We start from the raw sequence: 19,045 nt of genomic DNA, 5'->3' as shown, positions 1-19,045 counted from the left end.
AAAATTTGAAGCCTTCACAAGTTCCTTTAGTTAGAATAATACCTAGACTATATGTTGAAGCTTCTGAAGTCTAAAGGATTTTGATATAGAGATTGTGACTACAACCAACATGACAGACAACAACCTATGTGCAAAAGACAACAAACTGTGCAAATACTAAGGATAATAACAATTAATAAATAAGCAATAAATATTGAGAACATGCAACTGTCCTTGAAAGTGGGTCCAGAGGTTGTGAGAACAGTTCAGTGATGGGGCAAGCAAAGTTTTGTAGATATCCTCTTTGGTTCAGGAGCCTGATGGTTGAGGCATAATAACTGTTCCTGAACCTGGTGGTGTGAGTGCTGAGGTTCCTGTACCTCTTTCCTGATGACAACAGCAAGAAGAGAGCATGGCCTGGATGCAGGGGTCCTTGATGATGGATACTGCTTTCCTGTGACAATGCTCCATGTAAATGAGCTCAATATTTGGGAGGGCTTTACCCATGATGGGCTGGGCCATATCAACTACCTTTTGTAGGATTTTCCATTCAAGGGCACTGGTGTTCCCATACCAGGGCATGATGCACCCGGTCAATATACACTCCACCTCACATCTATACCTATGATTGTCAGAATACCTCAGATAGTTCTTCTGAGGATGAGGTTGAAATAGAGTCAATCATTCACACTTGGATGAGGACATTTCCATTCTGTCAGGTATTTGTAACTTTTCTATTTCCATAGAAGTACTTGCATTTACAAAATGCCTTTCATATCCTCTAAGGGATAACCCAAATTACTCAACACCCAATAACAAAAAGAAATTGAAGCCTTCACAAGCTTCACAGAACATAGAAATCTACAGCACATGACAGGCCCTTCAGCCCACAATGTTGTGCCGACCATGTAACCTACTCTAGAAACTGTCTAGAATTTCCCTACCACATAGCCCTCTAATTTTCCAAGCTCCATGTACCTACCTTCTACCACCGTCACTGGCAGTGCATTCCATGCACCCACCGCTCTCTGTGTGAGAAACTTAACTCTGACATCCCCCTTGTAGCTACTTCCAAGCACCTTAAAATTGGCTACTTCAGCCCTGGGGAAAAGCCTTTGGCTATCAATGCCCTTCATCATTTTACACACTTCTACCAGGTCACCTCTCGTCCTCCATCACTCCAAGGAGAAAAAGCCAGGTGCTAAACCCTATTCTCATAAAGCATGCTCTCAAATGCAGGCAACATCCTTGTAAATCTCCTCTGCACTCTCTCTATAGTATCCACATCCCTCCTGTAGTGAGGTGACCAGAACTGAACACAGTACTCTAAGTGGGGTCTAACTAACATCTTATATAGCTTGAATATTACCTCATGGCTCTTGAACTCAATCTCACGGTTGATGAAGGCCAACACACCTTCTTGACAACACTGTCAACCTGCACAGCAGCTTTGAATGTCTTATAGACACAGAACCCAAGATCTCGCTGATCCTCCACACTACCAAGAAAGAGTCTTACCATTAATGTTATATTCTGTCTTCAAATTTCACCTACCGAGATGAACCACTTCACACTTATCTGGGTTGAACTCTCTATCTGTCACAATACAATTAATTTGTCAGAATAATACCTATACCTTATGTAAAACATCTGAAGTTTTCAGGATTCTGATTAAGAGATTTTGTAAATAAAGGCATAATATGCTTAAGGAGCTGTCACACTCTGATTAATTACCTTATTTGTACCAATAAACTTGCAAAGAATTAAGCTTAAAGGAGACTTGCATTTACATGGCACCTTTCACAACTGAAGCACTTTACATTAATAAAGAACTTTATTGAGTACAAGAGTTGGGGCATTATGTTATACTTATGTTAGATATTGGTTAGGGTACACTTGGAACACAGTGTACAGTTCTAATCACAAATGGTAAGGAATCACCAATGCCATTGAACGAAGAATCCTGCAAAAGGTAGTGGATTCAGCTCAGTACATCATGGACAAAGCCCTCCCAACCATTGAGCACATCGACACGAAACACTGTCACAGGAGAAGCAGCATCCATTTTCAGAGATCCCCACCACCCAGGTCATGATCTCTTTTCACTTCTGCCAAGAAGAGGCTAGGGACTCGCAGCATAAGATTCAAGAACAATTACTACCCCTCAACCATCAGGCTCTTGAATAACTACACTCACTTGCCACATCGTTGAAATATTCCTGAATTAAATCACTTTAAGGACACTTCATCTCATGTTCACATTATTTGTTGCTATTTATTTATATTTGCATTTGCACAGTTTGTTGTCGTCTGCACTCTGGTTGATCTTTCATTGATCATGTTGTAGTTACCGTTCTATAGATTTGCAGAGTATGCCCACAGGAAAATGAATCTCAGGTTTATATATGTTGACATATGGACTTTGATAACAACATTTACTTTGAACTCTATGGGAAGGAAGTGGTAGCGGTAGAAAGATTAGAAAAAATAAAGTGTTAGGCTTTTGTTACAAGGAGGTGTTGAAGGGCACGGACAGAGTATCTAATAACAGCCTTTTCATGGGGTAGGAGTGTTTATAAATGCTGGACAGGGGCTTAAAGTGAGAGGAAAATACATAAAGGTTTGAAGGCAGGATTTTTCAGAGTCAGTGGTGGGTAGATAAAATGAGCTGCCAGATGAGATAGCAGATGCAGGTACAATCACAGAATTTAAAAAGCATTTGGACAGGAACTTGGAAGGGAAAGGAATTGAGGGAAATTGGCCAAATGCATGAATCATGGGGTTAGTGTAGGTAGGCATCCCAGTGGGCACGAACAAATCAGGCTGACGAGTTGGTTTCTGGGCACTAAGACACAAGAATGAGAAAAGAAAGGCAGAGGGTGGGAACACTCTGGTATATTGGTCAAAAGCCCAGATGAGGCACATTAACGAGTGGCCTGTGTGCGTTACAATCTCTCCATAGTGAGGGAGTTCCCAAATCAAAGTGTAAAACATTGTCCACTGCAGGCAGTGCATCCTACAAAGCTTTTAAGAACATGGTTCACCCTTAATTTGCATACATAGAGTCATACTCTGCAAATTCTTCATTGTCTGTTTCTATTGGACTCTGCCTTTGTTAGCTTGTCTGCTCTTTTCCTGATGATTCTATAACCCAGAGCACATCCATCTGTTTGTTGCTTGTATTGCTGCCTAAATCGATGCTCAGCTAACACTGGGAGACTAGAATGCACATCTTCACGGTCAACTGCAGATTACATACACTTCCTGCCAAAGTCCACAGCTAACAGAGTGCTGCTTCCAGCAGTTAGCTGCGGATGTACACTTTGACTGGTGTCATAGCAAAGACTCCCAGTAACCCCAGCTTACATCACTGATGATCTGTCCCATCGCATCCTAGGATCACTGGGAGCTCTTAATTATCATACACATTAGAGCTGGCTGCTCAGGAAGCTGCGTCCACAGGGCCTGCACCAGGATATCTTTAAACTCAGGCTGAGCCTTTCCATCGAGATGTGACATTCTGCAGGAAGGCCTGCCTTTAGCAATGGGGCTCAGGGACAAGCAGACTTCTAACCTCCTCACAAGGGATCAGTCCAAGTGTCCACATCAGATCACTGTTGTGCCAAAGTATTCATAGAGATTTGATTTCATTTATTTGATTTTAGTAAGGGAGAGTTGATGTCGTGGTCACTGGAATTTGCCAGGATTGAAGGATTCCCATGCATAAAGACAGCTGTAAACTGCACCCATGTACAATGGGCTCACTTAAGAAAACAATTCCACTCTCAATCTCCCTACGTTCAGTTCATTTGGACCATGAGAAGAACTTCATTATGGTGGATGCAGATGTGGCTTTCAATCTGAGGCCAGCAGTTCCTGAAGGAATAGATCCTGGAAGGCAGGGGCCATCCTCTACCTAAACAGTCATTTAGTGCAGGAACAGGCCCTCATCCACCCCTCTCTCCCTATTCAGAACAGCGTGCTCTCCATCAACAAAGGGTGAGCACAGACAGAACGAGAGCCAGGACCGACAGGAGTGCAAAGTTAAATCACACTGGTGTCTTCAAGATGGGATATCATTGGTGAGTTAGTGTGGGAGCTCTCCACAGGCAGGCTGAGCTGATGTAGGGAATTCAGCACTGCTCGAAGATCAAAATAAATTGCAGTTGCTGGGATACTAAACCAAGATGCTGGAAACCAACAGCAAGTTAGGTGGCATCAGTGAAAAGTGCAACAAAGAGGTCTTGGACCTGAAACATGACCTCTGCCTCTTTTTCCACAGATGCTGCCTATCCTGGGGATTGCTAACAGCATTTTCTGTTTTTACTTCACATAACATGCTGTATGCTGCATAATATTGCCAGCAGACGAGAGTAGACCAAAGCAACAAAGAGACCCAGAATCCTACAAAAGATAATGGATTTGGCCCAGTCCATCACAGGTAAAGCACTCCCAACCATTGACACATCGACATGAAACACTGTCACAGGAAGGCAGCATCCATCATCAGAGATCCCCACCACCCAGGCCATGATCGCTTTTCGTTGCTGCCATCAGGTAGAATGGAGACGAGCCTCAGGACTCACAGCACCAGATTCAAGAACAGTTATTACCCCTCAACCATCAGGCTCTTAAACAAAAGAACCACTCACTTGCCACATCAGTGAAATATTCCTATGATAGCACTTTAGGACTCTTTATCTCATGTACTCATTATTTATTGCTACTTATTTATATTTGCATTTGCACAGTTTGTTGTCTTCTGCACTCTGGTTGATCTTTCATTGATCCTGTTATAGTTACTATTCCATAGATCTGCTGAGTATGCCCGCAGGAAAATGAATCGCAGGGTTGTATATGGTGACATGTATACTTTGATAATAAAATTTACTTTGAACCTTGGAATCAGAGGGCTATGAGACAAAAGCCTGAAACTGGAATGGGAGGAAAGTTAATGCTATTAGGAGTTGAAGCTCCTGGCTGAACACAAGAGAGTATTGTCAGTCAGGGCAGTAACAGTCAACACAGAGAGTGCAGGGGAGCTCAGAGGGTCAGACAGCATCTATAGTAGGAAATGGACAGCGGACATTTCGAGTTGAAACCCTTCATTCGGATTCTGTCTTACATGCTTCTCCTCAGAACCCTGCAAAATCTTACCCCATCCCAGGTGATCATCTCACTCCACATCATTGCACATACAAAGTACAGGCAGATGACCAACAAATCTCTCTCACATCCTGCTTTACAGGTTTGCTTGTACTGAATATGATGCATGCATAAATAAATAAATACATACATACTCGTATGTTTTGTTTCAGCCTCTCAGTATTTCCTGATGCATGGCTCAGCTAAACAACTCTAGACTCCTGCATGAGATACACCTGCCTGTGAGAAACTCACTCTAGACGGAAACAGCAGTGTGCAATTTTTTCAGCAGTGATCCTGTTTATTTTTTGAGGAAACTCCTGTAGCCGCCTTCTACCAGGCTCTCCTTATGAGGTGTCTGACCTGGATCTCTCTTCCGCATGTATCTCATTTATCTGCACTTTGCTCGTCACTCGGGGTGAATGTGGAAGCTGTCTCTCACTCCTTTCCAGCTTGTCTCTCCCCCACGACAACCATTCTGTGTTTTGCAACTGCCTAGCTACACCCTTTCCTAAATATTCCACAGCAAATCAAAGAGAGATGTGCTAAATTATGTGAGATTCTGTTAGAAAATCACACTAGTCTTGTGTTAATGCTTCTTACTGGAAGCAATCACACGGATGTTGGCTAACTTTTCACTTTTTTTTGCAGGGAGGGCACAATTTGGTCCGACACTATATGTAACAATGTTTGAGAGCATCAGAAGCTAAATACCTGGGGGAATGTTCACAAACCCTGTGGTTACAGATGCCATCGAATAAGTGATGTTGAGATGTTCAGAAGTGTTACAAAAACACTGAGTAGAACTTCCTGCTCTCCAACCTGTGTGAGATGTACGTTGACATACTGACATAGGACAAAGATTGCAAAATTCACGATGGTGCCAGAGCGGTAGATATCTGCCTTGGAAAGGGCTGTCTGCATTTAGTCGCTTCCCCTGAAGCTACCTTCCAGCACAAGTATAGCTGGGGATGGTAATGAGAACATGCACACCATATTCTAATCTAACACCCACTTCTCACACTCTGAGCACAACATACCTAACATCTGATATGACTTTTGCATCATGGCAATGCAGCATGAAACCATTCTATATAAACTTCCCCTGTTGGAACACTGCTAAGTGTTAAGAAAGCTGTCCATCATTGTGAATTCCCAGGCAACGTTACACACACAAAATGCTGGAATAACTCAGCAGGTCAGGCAGCATCTATGGAAATGAATAAGCAGATGAAGTTTTGGGCCAAGACCCTTCTTCAGGACTGAGAAGGGGGAAGATGCCAGAATAAAAAGGTAGGGGGAGGAGAAGGAGGCTTTCTGGAAGGCAAACACACTAAAATACCCATCAGTCTCCAAGCCCAAACCACCTCACACTGCCTGGACTCAACACAACCTCACCCTCCTCAACCTCTTTCTCCATTCCACTTCAGCCTAAATTCAATCTGTTGCCCTCATGTCCCAGCCAGCTCACTCTATCCCCTAGTTCTGCCAGCCCCAATCACTGTCTGTATAGGCTACTCTCTGATTCCCTTCTCAAACAGTATCTCTGCCAGTTTTTCCACTCTCCCTCTGTCACACTTCACTCTGAGAAAGCCTGGTCAGCTTTGAGACGTAGATAACCAGTACACAGGTCTGCAAAGTTACGCCACTGCACCGAAGCATGATGTATACACACCGAGGTGCTCATAGCCCATTAAATAACTTCCGATATATTGCAGGTAGTCAAGGAAGTTGTTGGTATAGGTAGAAACTAATTTGTTAGGAGGTTAAGATAAACCATTTGTGAGTGACGTCAAGAAACGCTGTTTCACACATAGAACAACATCAGATCTTTTGTCCAAGCCAGTTGCACGCAAGTAGCTGGTAAATTGAAAATCAATGGATGTTTGCTGGGTGTTTATTAAGCATGATATACCAAGGCAGCACCTGGGACTTTGGCACATGAATCAGCCATGAGTGAACCCAATGGCCAACTCCGTTTCTATGACGATGATTCTAACAGATGACAATAGCAGTCACCCTTCCCTCTGGGATAATGGCTTTGTATGTGTGAGAGAGCTGTCTCCGGTCCTATGTCAGTCTAATGGAACTGTCTAAAATATGAGTAAATAAAAAAATACAAAAATTGAAATAGCATAACGTGCTAACCTATAGCATTTGTCTGAGGTGTGTAATTATCTCATAAATTCAGTAACTATCTGAGAGAGATTTTATGGTCTTTAAAATGATAGATGCCAAAATCCTTGATATAATCAAAAGATAATTGATTAAATGACTAGGTTCGTTAAAACATTGCATTATCTCTTGCACCTGGATACTCGTCTCCAGTGATACCACCATGTTCAACGATTAGGTACGAGACAAGTCACATGTAGTAATGTAGGAACTTCCTGCTTATGTGAGATTTGTCTCCTCTCTCCATATTCAGTGGCATTGGGGTGCAGACTAGATTTCTCTCATATTCTTTGTTAATAAGAATCCTAATAAAAGATTTAGTGTTTAACTATTTGAAGATTTATTCCTGTTAGCTTGAAAGCTTTATATTGGAAATTATGCCACAGGTAGACAATGGTGTCTAAATTCTTCCATGAACTGCCACACAAACAGCAATTACTCAAAACTGAATGCTCATTAAATGTTGGTAAAGTACAGGATGCAAGCTCACTTTCCTGGTCTATAGATAAAAAGAATCACCTGTGTAGGCCTACGGAGGTCAGCCTGGGCTTTAGCAGGAACAGTGATGGCAAGAAGTTGGCACAGATTTTTGGACAAATGTGTGCCAAGTGTTTGACTGTTGACGACATTCAGACAATCATTTTCTGAACCTCTTGGCTTTACTACATACACTATTGTGAACTCCCCCACACCCATTCAGGCATCGGCACCTTGCTTGGCCAGAAGGCCTTTGAGTATCACAAACGAGTGACTATGCTTCGTGTACGAGCTTAGCCAGTGGTAGGTAACCTACTGAGAGGACCATTACTGTCCTATCTTCAAACAGCCAAATAAATAAACAATGAATAACAGGAAACAAATATTTCAATAACATTCCAGAACAAACTAGAAACTGAGTGAAGCTGAGATGAATTGATTTTGTTATTGTAGGAATGCTTTTGAGAACATAAGACTGCGGTAAAACTTTTAAAATATGTAGCTGCTGTGTATGCTGTACTGAACAGTTGTCCTACCTTTTAATTCGTGCTTCATACTCGATCTTCTGCTTTGTGACCTCTTGTTTCAGACTGGCGACGAGACTGTGCAAAGCGCTGTGGTTGCCAGTGGAAGCGTTGGAGACGAAGGTGTCACTGCTGTCACTACTGCTTGTGGCCCGACTGCTGCAGCCACCCGCACTACTCCGCTCGTACTTGTTCTCCGAGTCAGTCCGGAAAGAGGTTTCGTGGACTGGGCCCTCCAGAGCCGGGTCTTCGTAACCGCCTGCGTAACTGTCCTGGTCCGGGCAGGTGGTGGTGGAGGAGCGGCAGGAGGTGGAGCGCTCCATCAGGGGTATCTCGCAGGAGGAGGTGGACCAGGTGGCACTGTCCACGCTCTGCTTGTCGTCTGAGTTGGAAGCTGAGAACTGCAGCTGGACGTTATCGTAGGTGGAGAGTCTGTGGTGCTGCAAGGATTCACTGTTAACCGCATCCTTGGCCTTGCTGTCTCTCAGTGTGACGTACCCGTTGGGCAGCCAGCCCGCAACTCGATTGTTCAGAGAGGAATTCAGCACGTCTGCACTGGAAACCCCCATTCTCACTCCCCCGTTCTGCATGCTGCCGGTCCCCAGCTTGGTCCCCATCCCCTTCAATGAGGTGTTCCTCCTGGCCTGCAGGCTCCCGTTTGGCAATGCCTGGATTTTCTCCTGTGTTTCCACGGGGCTGCTGAAGGAACCATTGGTGACAATGCCACTCCCTTTAGAATAAGCAGGGTTCTTCTTCACTGTGATCGGTGGACTTCTGTTGACATCCACTTTGCCGAGGCTGCTCCTGGGACTGCTGCTCAACTTGTTTCCTCCATTCAGTGCGGTAGGAGAGCCTCCATTCTCACCGCTACCTTTTTTTGGCGACTCTGAGTTATCCCAGGAGCACTGACGAACGGGCTCGGAAAACGGCTTCTTATTCTCCTTGTTGACAGGCGGAGAGAACCCTGCCAAGGACTTCTTTGGCACTTCATTGTTATTGTTGCAGCCATCCTGCCTGCCTTGAATCTCCTCTCCATCTTTGGGAAACAAATTCTTGTGTTCACTTATAAATACCGACATTAACTGTTGAACGAGGATTGTACCTGCAGAAAGGCCAGGATAGGTGCAGGAAAAGAGGAGACAGATAACAAAGAATTAGTTATGCTGTATATTTCACTCTAGAACATATATGTCAAACTCAAGGCCCGCGGGCCAAATCCGGCCCGCGGTGAAATTATCTTTGGCCCGCGAGATAATATCTAATTACTATTAAAGCTGGCCCCAGTAATCGAAGCACCTATGGCGTATGATATGGCTAATGCTGAGTTTATTCAGGTACCAGGTTTTCAGGGTTTTTAGTGTTTATTCGGCAGTCTTGCTCGGCAGTCTTCTTCATAAGAAACAGAATTTGTAAAGTGAAACACTTTGTAGTTATAGCAGAGACTGAGACACATGAGAGCAGGCTGAAAAAACGGAGGCAACAAAAGCTGCGTTCGCACGCGTCCGACTGATCCGGCCCGCATGAAGCTGCATTTTGCTCAATCCGGCCTGTGACCTAAAATGAGTTTGACACCCCTGCTCTAGAACAAAACAAAATGGGTATCCCAACATTTATGCCAAGTAGGCATAGATTAAGAAGTCCGATTATTCCATCGGAAGCAGGATTTATTCCTGTTTCCGCTCAGCGGATGATAGCTTTTTCAACTTTACTGGCAAGGAGAGCCATTTTACTTAAATGGAAGGATCCTAATCCACCTGTTTTTTATTGACTTTCCGCCATCATATCCTGCTTAAGTTTAGAGAAAATAAGAAGTTGGACATTTGATATATCTTTTAAATTTGAAGAAATCTGGCGACCTTTTATTCAATATTTTCATATGATTTGATTTATTGATTTTTGTAATGACTCTGTTCCAGTTATTTTTCCGAAGTTTTGGATTTGATCAGGAAGTCTTTCTTTTCTTGGTTTTACTCTCAGGACTGCCCAGTCCTTTTTTTCCCCTTTTTGTTTTTGTTCTTGTTTGTATAGAATAGTGGGGGGGGGGGGGGGTTCACATAAAAATTTCAAAAAGTCTTTTTTTCTCTTCATGAATTGATAAGAGGAGAATTAATTATCTTTTTCCCTATTATGCATTCTATATCAGATTAATACTATGCATGATTTTGATAATGTTTATTTCACCTTCTTTACATATTGTTATTGATAAATATATTTGAGATAATTCTCTTCTTGCTTGTATATATGCTCTTTTTAAATCAATAAAAAGATTGATTAAAAGAAAGATTAAGAAGTCATTCACATTGGTGCATATTTCTGCAGAGGAGATTCACCAAGATGTTTGTTTGGCATGGAGTCTTTTAGTTATGAGGAGGAACTGGATAGGCTGGGCTTGCTTTCCGAGAGTGGAGAAGGCTTAGGAGGGATTTGATTGAATTATACTAAGTTATGAAAGGAAACTTTCCCAAATTACAGCTGCCTAAAACTATATAGCTTAGATTTAAGGTGAGAGGTAGCAGATTTAGAGTGGATCTGAGGAAAATTTTATTCAGCCAAAAGCTATTGGAACCTGGACTGCACTACATTAGGGATGGCGGAGGTAGAGATTCTCGGAGTATTTAAGAGGCATTTGAATCGCAATTGTCTTGGTATGGAAGGCTCTCCATCAAGTGCTGATAGAAGAAGTCATATTTGGCTGACATGGACATTTTACTATTTATTTATGGAGACGCAGTGTGGAATAGGCCCTTCTGGCCCTTTGAGTCGCACCGCCCCGAATCTCCCGATTTAATCCTTGCCTAATCACCAGACAATTTACAAGGGACTGTTTTTGGAGTGTGGGAGGGAACCAGAGCACCTGGAGGAAACTGAGGAGGTGACAGAGAGAACGTACAAACTCCTCACAGGCAACGGCAGGACTGAGCGTCTATTTGGTCTATGACTCTACAGTGTTGGCCAGTTCACAAGGTAGGGCAGTCCTTACTGGTCTATGGATTCTCCTGTTTGTCTTCTCTGTAGAAAATCCTCAGTGGATTCTTTTGGGTGGAATGATTAATATAAAACATTTCAAACAGTCCACAATCCATTGTTGACTGCAGACTTTGAGAGAAGTGGAAGTTCTGTCATGAGTGGCACAGTCTCAGCTTTCCCTGGAGATGTGTGTGCAGCTTTCATGTCAACCCTCCCACCTTATAAAGAAACGAGGAATAAAACAATTGAATAGTACCATCCCCGATTTGAGCCCGAGGCCTCGTTCAGCTCCTCACAGAAGGAAGGATCAAACGTTTCAAAATGATGTGATTGAAAAGTACAAGGACGAACACGAAGATGATTCAGGATATGATCTACATGTTGAGGGATCAGGAGAAACCAGGGAATTTGACTATCCATGTGCACAAATCACCAAGAGTTGGAGAGTTACAAAATACAATCAAAAGGGCACATGAGATTGGGGATAATACTTTCCGTTTGGATTGAGAGAAACCAAAAAGTAGGGATAAACAAATCATTCTCAGGTTGGCAGATGGTAATGAGTAGGTTATGGTAGAGATCTGTGCTTGGGCCTAGGATCTACAGAGATGTGCTGGCGAGCACTGTGAGGGTCATGTTTTTTGACTTCTCCAGTGCGTTTAACACCATCCGCCCTGCTCTGCTGGGTGAGAAGCTGACAGTGATGCAGGTGGATGCTTCCCTGGTGTCATGGATTATTGATTACCTGACTGGCAGACCACAGTACTTGCGCTTGCAACACTGTGTGTCAGACAGAGTGGTCAGCAGCACTGGGGCTCCACAGGGGACTGTCCTGTCTCCCTTTCTCTTCACCATCTACACCTTCAACTACATCTTCAACTACAACACAGAGTCTTGCCATCTTCAGAAGTTTTCTGATGACTCTGCCATAGTTGGATGCATCAGCAAGGGAGCTGAGGTGGAGTACAGGGCTACGGTGGGAAACTTTGTCATGTGGTGTGAGCAGAATCATCTGCAGCTTGATGTGAAAAAGACTAAGGAGCTGGTGGTGGACCTGAGGAGGTCTAAGGCACCTGTGATCCCTGTTTCCATCCAAGGGGTCAGTGTGGACATGGTGGAGGATTACAAATACCTGGGGATACGAATTGACAATAAACTAGACTGGTCAAAGAACGCTGAGGCTGTCTACAAGAAGGGTCAGAGCCGTCTCTACTTCCTGAGGAGACTGAGGTCCTTTAACATCTGCCGGATGATGCTGAGGATGTTCTACGAGTCTGTGATGGCCAGTGCTATCATGTTCGCTGTTGTGTGCTGGGGCAGCAGGCTGAGGGTAGCAGACACCAACAGAATCAACAAACTCATTCGTAAGGCCAGTGATGTTGTGGGGGTGTAACTGGACTCTCTGATGGTGGTGTCTGAAAAGAGGATGCTGTCCAAGATCCATGCCATCTTGGACGATGTCTCCCATCCACTCCATAATGTACTAGTTAGGCACAGGACTACATTCAGCCAGAGACTCATTCTACCGAGATGCAACACTGAGCGTCATAGGAAATCATTCCTGCCTGTGGCCATCAAACTTTACAACTCCTCCCTCAGAGTGTCAGACACCCTGAGCCAATAGGTTGGTCCTGGACTTATTTTCACTTGGCATAATTTGCTTATTATTATTTAATTATTTATGGTTTTATATTGCTATATTTCTAAACTATTCTTGGTTGGTGCGACTGTAATGAAACCCAATTTCCTGCGGGATCAATAAAGTATGTCTGTCTGTCTGTAACTTATATAGATGTGAGGAGCGAAATGTAATATTTGGTAGTTTGCTGTTGATGGGAAACTAAGTGGGAGAATGGTTAGTAGTGAAGAGACAAAGAGGCTTCAGGGAGATATGGACAATCTGGGTGAGTGATCAACGATACAGCAGATGAAGTACAATGTGGGAAAAGGGAAGAATATCTGCTGCAATTGAAAGGCTGAGCACTTTTTCCAATGGCAAGAGATTGGAAATGTTGATATTCAAAAGGACTTGACTGTCCATATATTGTACAATCATAAGACATAGAAGCAGAATTAGGCCATTTGGCCCATCGAGTCTGCTCTGCCATTTCATCATGGCTGATCCATTTTCCCTCTCAGCCCCAATCTCCCAATTTTTCCCACATCTCTTCACGCCCTGACTAATCAAGAATCCATCAAACTCTGCCTTAAATATACCCATTGACTTGGCCCGAAAGCTAACATGCATGTGCAACAAGCAGTAAGGAAGGCTTATGATACATTGGCCTCTTCTGAAAGAAAACTGAGTACAAGATTAGGGATGTTTAACGATAATGACAGTGTATATGGCCTGGTTGAGACCACAGTTAGAGTACTGTACTCATTTTCAGTCTTCTTATCCGAAGAAGGATACAAATAATGAACTGTTTGGTGATCCTTCACTGCACTCTATACTTGGATTCACGAAGGTTCACTGTCCTGACGAAGGGTCTCGGCCCGAAACGTCGACAGTACTTCTCCCTATAGATGCTGCCTGGCCTGCTGTGTGTTGCTCTGTACTGGTTGTTGGGATGACAGGTTGTTCGCATGAGGAGAGATTGAGTAGGTTTCAGCTCTCGACTTTAGGAGAATGAGAAGTGACCTTATTGACACATACAAAGGAGTTGAAGACTTTGACGGAGGGATATGTGGAGAATGTTCCGCTGGCCAAGCGGTCTGCACCAAAGGGCCATAGTCTCATAACTGCAAATAAGGAGAAAGGTCTTCACTTAGAAGATGGCAAGTGTTTGAATTTCTGTATGAGGCGGCTCTGTCATGGATTTCATTCAAAACAAAGTCATAGATCCAGGTTTTCCAGGGTATTAGAGAAATCAGGGGCTATGGGGATAGTGCAGGGTAAATGGTGTGAACAGTTCAGCCACAATCCTGGTGAATAGTGGAGTAGTGTTGAGAAGCTGAATTGCCTACTCCTGATCCTATTTCTTATATTCTTAAGTTCTAATGATTAAATTCCCAGTGCTGGTCTGGTCCAGGATTCCCAATTTTGATATCTGGCTGCAATTTGTTGTAAAAAGATAATCTTCTAAATTCCCTTCAACCTCATTTCCAGCTGGCAGTTACGTAAAATATCCCAGAGTATGGTATTTCTCCTAACATCTCAGGCAAGAGATTGCCACATAATCTATTTAGTTTAAAGCCAATATAATGTTAATAGGCACCAACAGTTTACTTTGTTTACAGCTAGTTTGTAAATTTTACAGTCCAAGAGATTTATTAACTTTTACAAATACTGATTTATGACAAATTAAAATCCCAAAGGAGTGATTTCAACCCTACCTGTTCAGTAGAACCTTGTTGGATGATCGATTAAAATTATTCAGGCTTTCTTGGGTCTCTCACTTTAACCATCAGCGCCAATTTTACAGAAACTTCTGGACAAATAGACATGTGGACAGAGCCCTACTTTATAAAGGAGACTGAACAAGGAAATCAATTTGCTAGACCAAATGGACTCAGGATTGGCTGTGTAGAGGAAGATTAATTCTTCCCTTCCATTGTGTGGACCAAGACATAGGGAGGAATGATTAGACCTTCGCGGTCAGAATCACTCCATTTTCTCTCCATAATACCATCTTTGAACCTTGTGGCTGAGATCCAAGTGTGATAGGGCAAGTTTTCCACAAGCTGGTACCCACTATTAAACCCAGGCATAATGTTCAAGGAGCCTGGCTGTAATTGTGTAGCAACAGTTGAGCTTCCAACACCCATCTGCACAAAAACAGCTGGAATTCACACCAGGACTCTCAGATAGGTTTTATTTTTCTTAATCTGCAGACATCCACCAGTATAAAAATATCAAATTGGTAATCTGAGTTAAAATCTATTAATCTCTCTTGTAACTCTTCAACTACAAGCCATGGAGGAGATTCACAATTCACTGACTTCCAGGCGGTGTGATGGACTGTCTTTTCCACAGAAATCAAACTGTAGACAGATAAGACAATGGTCCTCAAGTTTGGACCGGTTAGAACACATCAACAAGGTGAAAGATGTTCATTGATCCTGTGGTGTTGGCCAATTTATTTATTGATTTATTTTGTTTTATTTGGAGATACAGCATGAAACAGGCCCTTCCAACCCAAAGAGCTGCACTGCCTAGCAACCCACCCATTTAACACTCGCGTAATCACAGGACAACTCACAATGACCAAGTATTCTACTAATCTGTACATATTTGGAGTGTGGGAGGAAACCGGAGCACCCAGAGGAAACACACGTGGTCATGGGAGAACGTACAATATCTTGCAGATGGCGCCAATGTAAGAAATACTGGCAGTGGCTCTGCAGTGCTGGAGGTCTGAGACAAGAGTGCAGACGCACAGTTGTGTAGTGGTTAGCACCATGCTTTACAGTGCCAGTGACCTGGGTTCAATTCCTGCCGCTGCCTATAAGAAGCTTGTACTTTCTCCCCTGTTGTAGGTTAATTAGTCATTGTAAATTGTCCCGTGATTACGCTAGGATTAAATCAGGGACTGTTGGGTGGTGAGGCTCAAAGGGCCAGAAGGGCCTATTCCACACAGTATAACAATAAATAAATAACATATATCACTACCCTTTTCATTATTTATTAAGGTTAATGTCCTCTTGTCTCCTTGGTTTATACAGACAATTCTTTGGATAAAAGAGGAATCAGCAAATATTAAATATAAAAATCCCCCCTGTCAGGTCTCCCCGGATCCTGCTCAGTAACAATGGTGATACTTCATGGACCTGTTTGGATTTGAGCAAAGGTCGCAGGTGGCAGCCACCCAAAGGGCAAGCTTAAACACACCACACGCAGGCAGAGTCAACCGTAACAGAAAGCAGATTTTTACAATTACCTTCCATAATTGTAACTGGATCTTCAACCTTTGGACGCAATATGTTTGGCCCGAACACTGTTCCCAGGTTCTGAACACTCATTTTGTTTACATCTGAGTAAGACTGGACCTCATCCAAGAACCTGCAAAAAATTAATCAGTCAGCACTGAATCAGTGTAACCTGCTGCATGTCAAATCCAGCACTGAAGGAAGTTTTGGTGGATTGTGGAGAGTGCCTTACAGTCTCTCTGGTGCTGTTATTGTCCTCAGGTAATAGGATCCGTTTCAGCCTTAGGGTCGTGAGAGGAAAAATTTGTTCTTATGTACTAATCAAGTCAAACTGATTAAAGCCCAGATCACTGGTTGAGTCAGGTCACTTAAGAACACTATATGATGGCACGATGGGCAGGACAACACTTTCATTCAACTTTTCAAGCCAAGGCGAGGGGCGTTTCAATTCTTATAAACAAAAATGTTTCTTTTGAGCTTCATAATAAGATATCTGATCCTAATGGTCGTTTTATTATTGTTTCGGGGAAACTTTATAATACACGGGTGGTCTTAGCCAAACTTTATGCTCCTAACTCGGATGATGTAGGGTTTTTTGACTGTTGTTTTGCTTCATTGCCAGAACTAAGTTCATACTCTCTTATATTGGGTGGTGACTTTAACTGTTGGCTGGATCCAGTTTTGGACAGATCTTCTTCTATCCCTAGACAATTAAGTAAATCTGCTTTATTTATTCAATCTTTTCTTTCTAATTATGGAATATCTGATATTTGGCATTTCTTTCATCCACATGAATGAGATTGCTCCTTTTTCTCACAAGTTCACCATACATTTACTAGAATCGACTATTTTTAAATTGATAATCAATTGATACCATCCATCCGTTCTTGTGACTATAAGAGTATATTGATTTCAGATCATGCCCCACTTACATTGTCCATAGTTCTCCCTGGCCTCCCTCAAGTAAATAAACACTGGCGTTTTAATCCGACCTTGTTGTCAGATAACGACTTTGTAAAATTTATGGAGGATCAGATAACTTCCTTTTTAAATACCAATGCACTACCTGAAACCTCTAGTCAGCTGGTTTGGGACGCAATGAAAGCATATCTAAGAGGTCAAATAATTTCCTACACAGCAAATTTGAAAAGAAAGACTCACAAAGAACGTTTAGAACTGATCAATCAGATTAAAGCTATAGACCAATTATACGCCCAGGTCAAGGATCTGGAGTTATATAAGAAAAGAATGGAACTTCAAACTAAATTTAATCTTATTTCTACTTATCTGATTGAATGCCAACTTTTGGGCAGTTGGAGTAAGTTCTATATTCATGGGGATAAATCTGGTAAGTCCTTAGTTAACCAACTTAGGCGCTCTAAAGCAAAACAACACATCACTAAAATTCAAATGAGTAATGGAAATGTTAGTGTGGACCAGTCTGAAATTAATGACATATTCAGGAATTTTTACTCTCAACTTTACACCTCTGAATCCTTTAATGGTAATACTACTGTTATGCAATTTTTAGATAGTTTAACTATTCCTAAACTTTCTTCTGAACTTAAACATAAATTGAATGAGCCATTATCCTTAGAGGAAATATCCTCTGCTATTTCTGCTTTGCAGCCTGGTAAATCTCCTGGTCCTGATGGGTTCTCTACAGAATTTTATAAATCATTTTCCTCATTGCTCTTATCCCAACTTAGTTTAGTTTTTTTCTGATTCGTTTAAACAAAATAAGTTTCCTGCATCATTTGATGAGGCTTGTATCATTCTTTTAGCCAAAAAAGGCAAGGATCCATTAGAACGTGCTTCATACAGGCTGATTTCTCTACTAAAATTAGATGCTAAAATTTTAACTAAAGTTTTGGCCCGTAGGCTGGAGACTATTTTACCCTTAATTATCTCTGAGGATCAGTCTGGCTTTATTAAAAATCACCTTCTCTTTTTCAATATTAGACGTCTTTTTAATATTGTATATTCATCTTCATCAGGGACCCCTGAATGTGTTATCTCCCTTGATGCCGAAAAGGCATTTGATCGGGTGGAGTGGCACTATTTATTTGCGGTTTTAGAAAAATTTGATTTTGGATATAATTTTATTAAGTGGATTAAGTTACTATATTCCCATCCAATTGCATCAGTTTTGACTAATTCCCAGCAATCCTAACCGTTTGATCTTAAACGTGGCACCCGATAGGGGTGCCCTTCAAGCCCTCTGTTATTTGATCTGGCTATCGAGCCATTGGCAATTGCGTTTCACAGTTGTACTGAACTGACTGGGATCTGGAGGGGCGGTTTTGAGCACAAAGTCTCTCTATACGCCGATGATTTGTTACTTTTTATATCAAACCCGACCACCTCCTTACCTTTGTTGTTTTCACTTCTCAATAAATTTAGTCAGCTATCCGGATACAAACTTAATCTACATAAGAATGAATTTTTTCCGATAAATAAGGAAGCACAAGAATTAGAATTTCACAATCTCCCTTTTAAAGTAGTAAACAATTGTTTTACTTATCTTGGTATTATCGTAACAAGGAACTACAATCAACTGTTCGATGAGAATTTCAGTAATCTTTTAAATTTTATAAAACAGAGATTAGCACAGTGGTCACCTCTGTCCATGTCTTTCATTGGGCGAATTAATGTAATTAAAATGTACATTCTCCCTAAATTTTTATACTTATTTCAATCTTTACCTATATTTATTCCTAAAGTTTTTTTGATTCTTTAGGTTCTATTATCTCGTCATACCTATGGAAGGGTAAACAGCCCAGACTCAATAAAGCTCATCTCCAAAAGCCTAAAAGAGAAGGTGGCTTGGCGTTGCCTAATTTTCGTTCATATTATTGGGCAGCCAATATTCGTAATATTATCTTTTGGTCCTACTTTTATAATCAGTC

At 42.1% G+C, this 19,045-nt stretch overlaps 1 protein-coding gene across 6 annotated transcripts in view; it reads right to left on the bottom strand.

The window, feature by feature from the left end:
• The window catches only part of arhgap24 (Rho GTPase activating protein 24), a 465,634-nt gene that overhangs the window by 1,360 nt on the left and 445,229 nt on the right, over positions 1-19,045 (bottom strand). For all 6 annotated transcript variants that reach the window (XM_073065242.1, XM_073065241.1, XM_073065245.1 and 3 more), the window contains 2 exons: positions 16,148-16,269; positions 8,313-9,402 (listed from right to left, as the gene is read on the bottom strand). In XM_073065242.1, coding sequence (XP_072921343.1) covers positions 8,313-9,402; positions 16,148-16,269 — 1,212 coding nt within the window. The remainder of the gene's footprint in view (positions 1-8,312; positions 9,403-16,147; positions 16,270-19,045) is intronic.

The sequence above is a fragment of the Hemitrygon akajei genome, chromosome 13 (genome assembly GCF_048418815.1).
Source record: "Hemitrygon akajei chromosome 13, sHemAka1.3, whole genome shotgun sequence".
NCBI lineage: Eukaryota > Metazoa > Chordata > Chondrichthyes > Myliobatiformes > Dasyatidae > Hemitrygon > Hemitrygon akajei.
The sequence above is the reverse complement of the archived record's forward strand: the minus strand, read 5'-3'. Positions and strand labels throughout refer to the sequence as shown.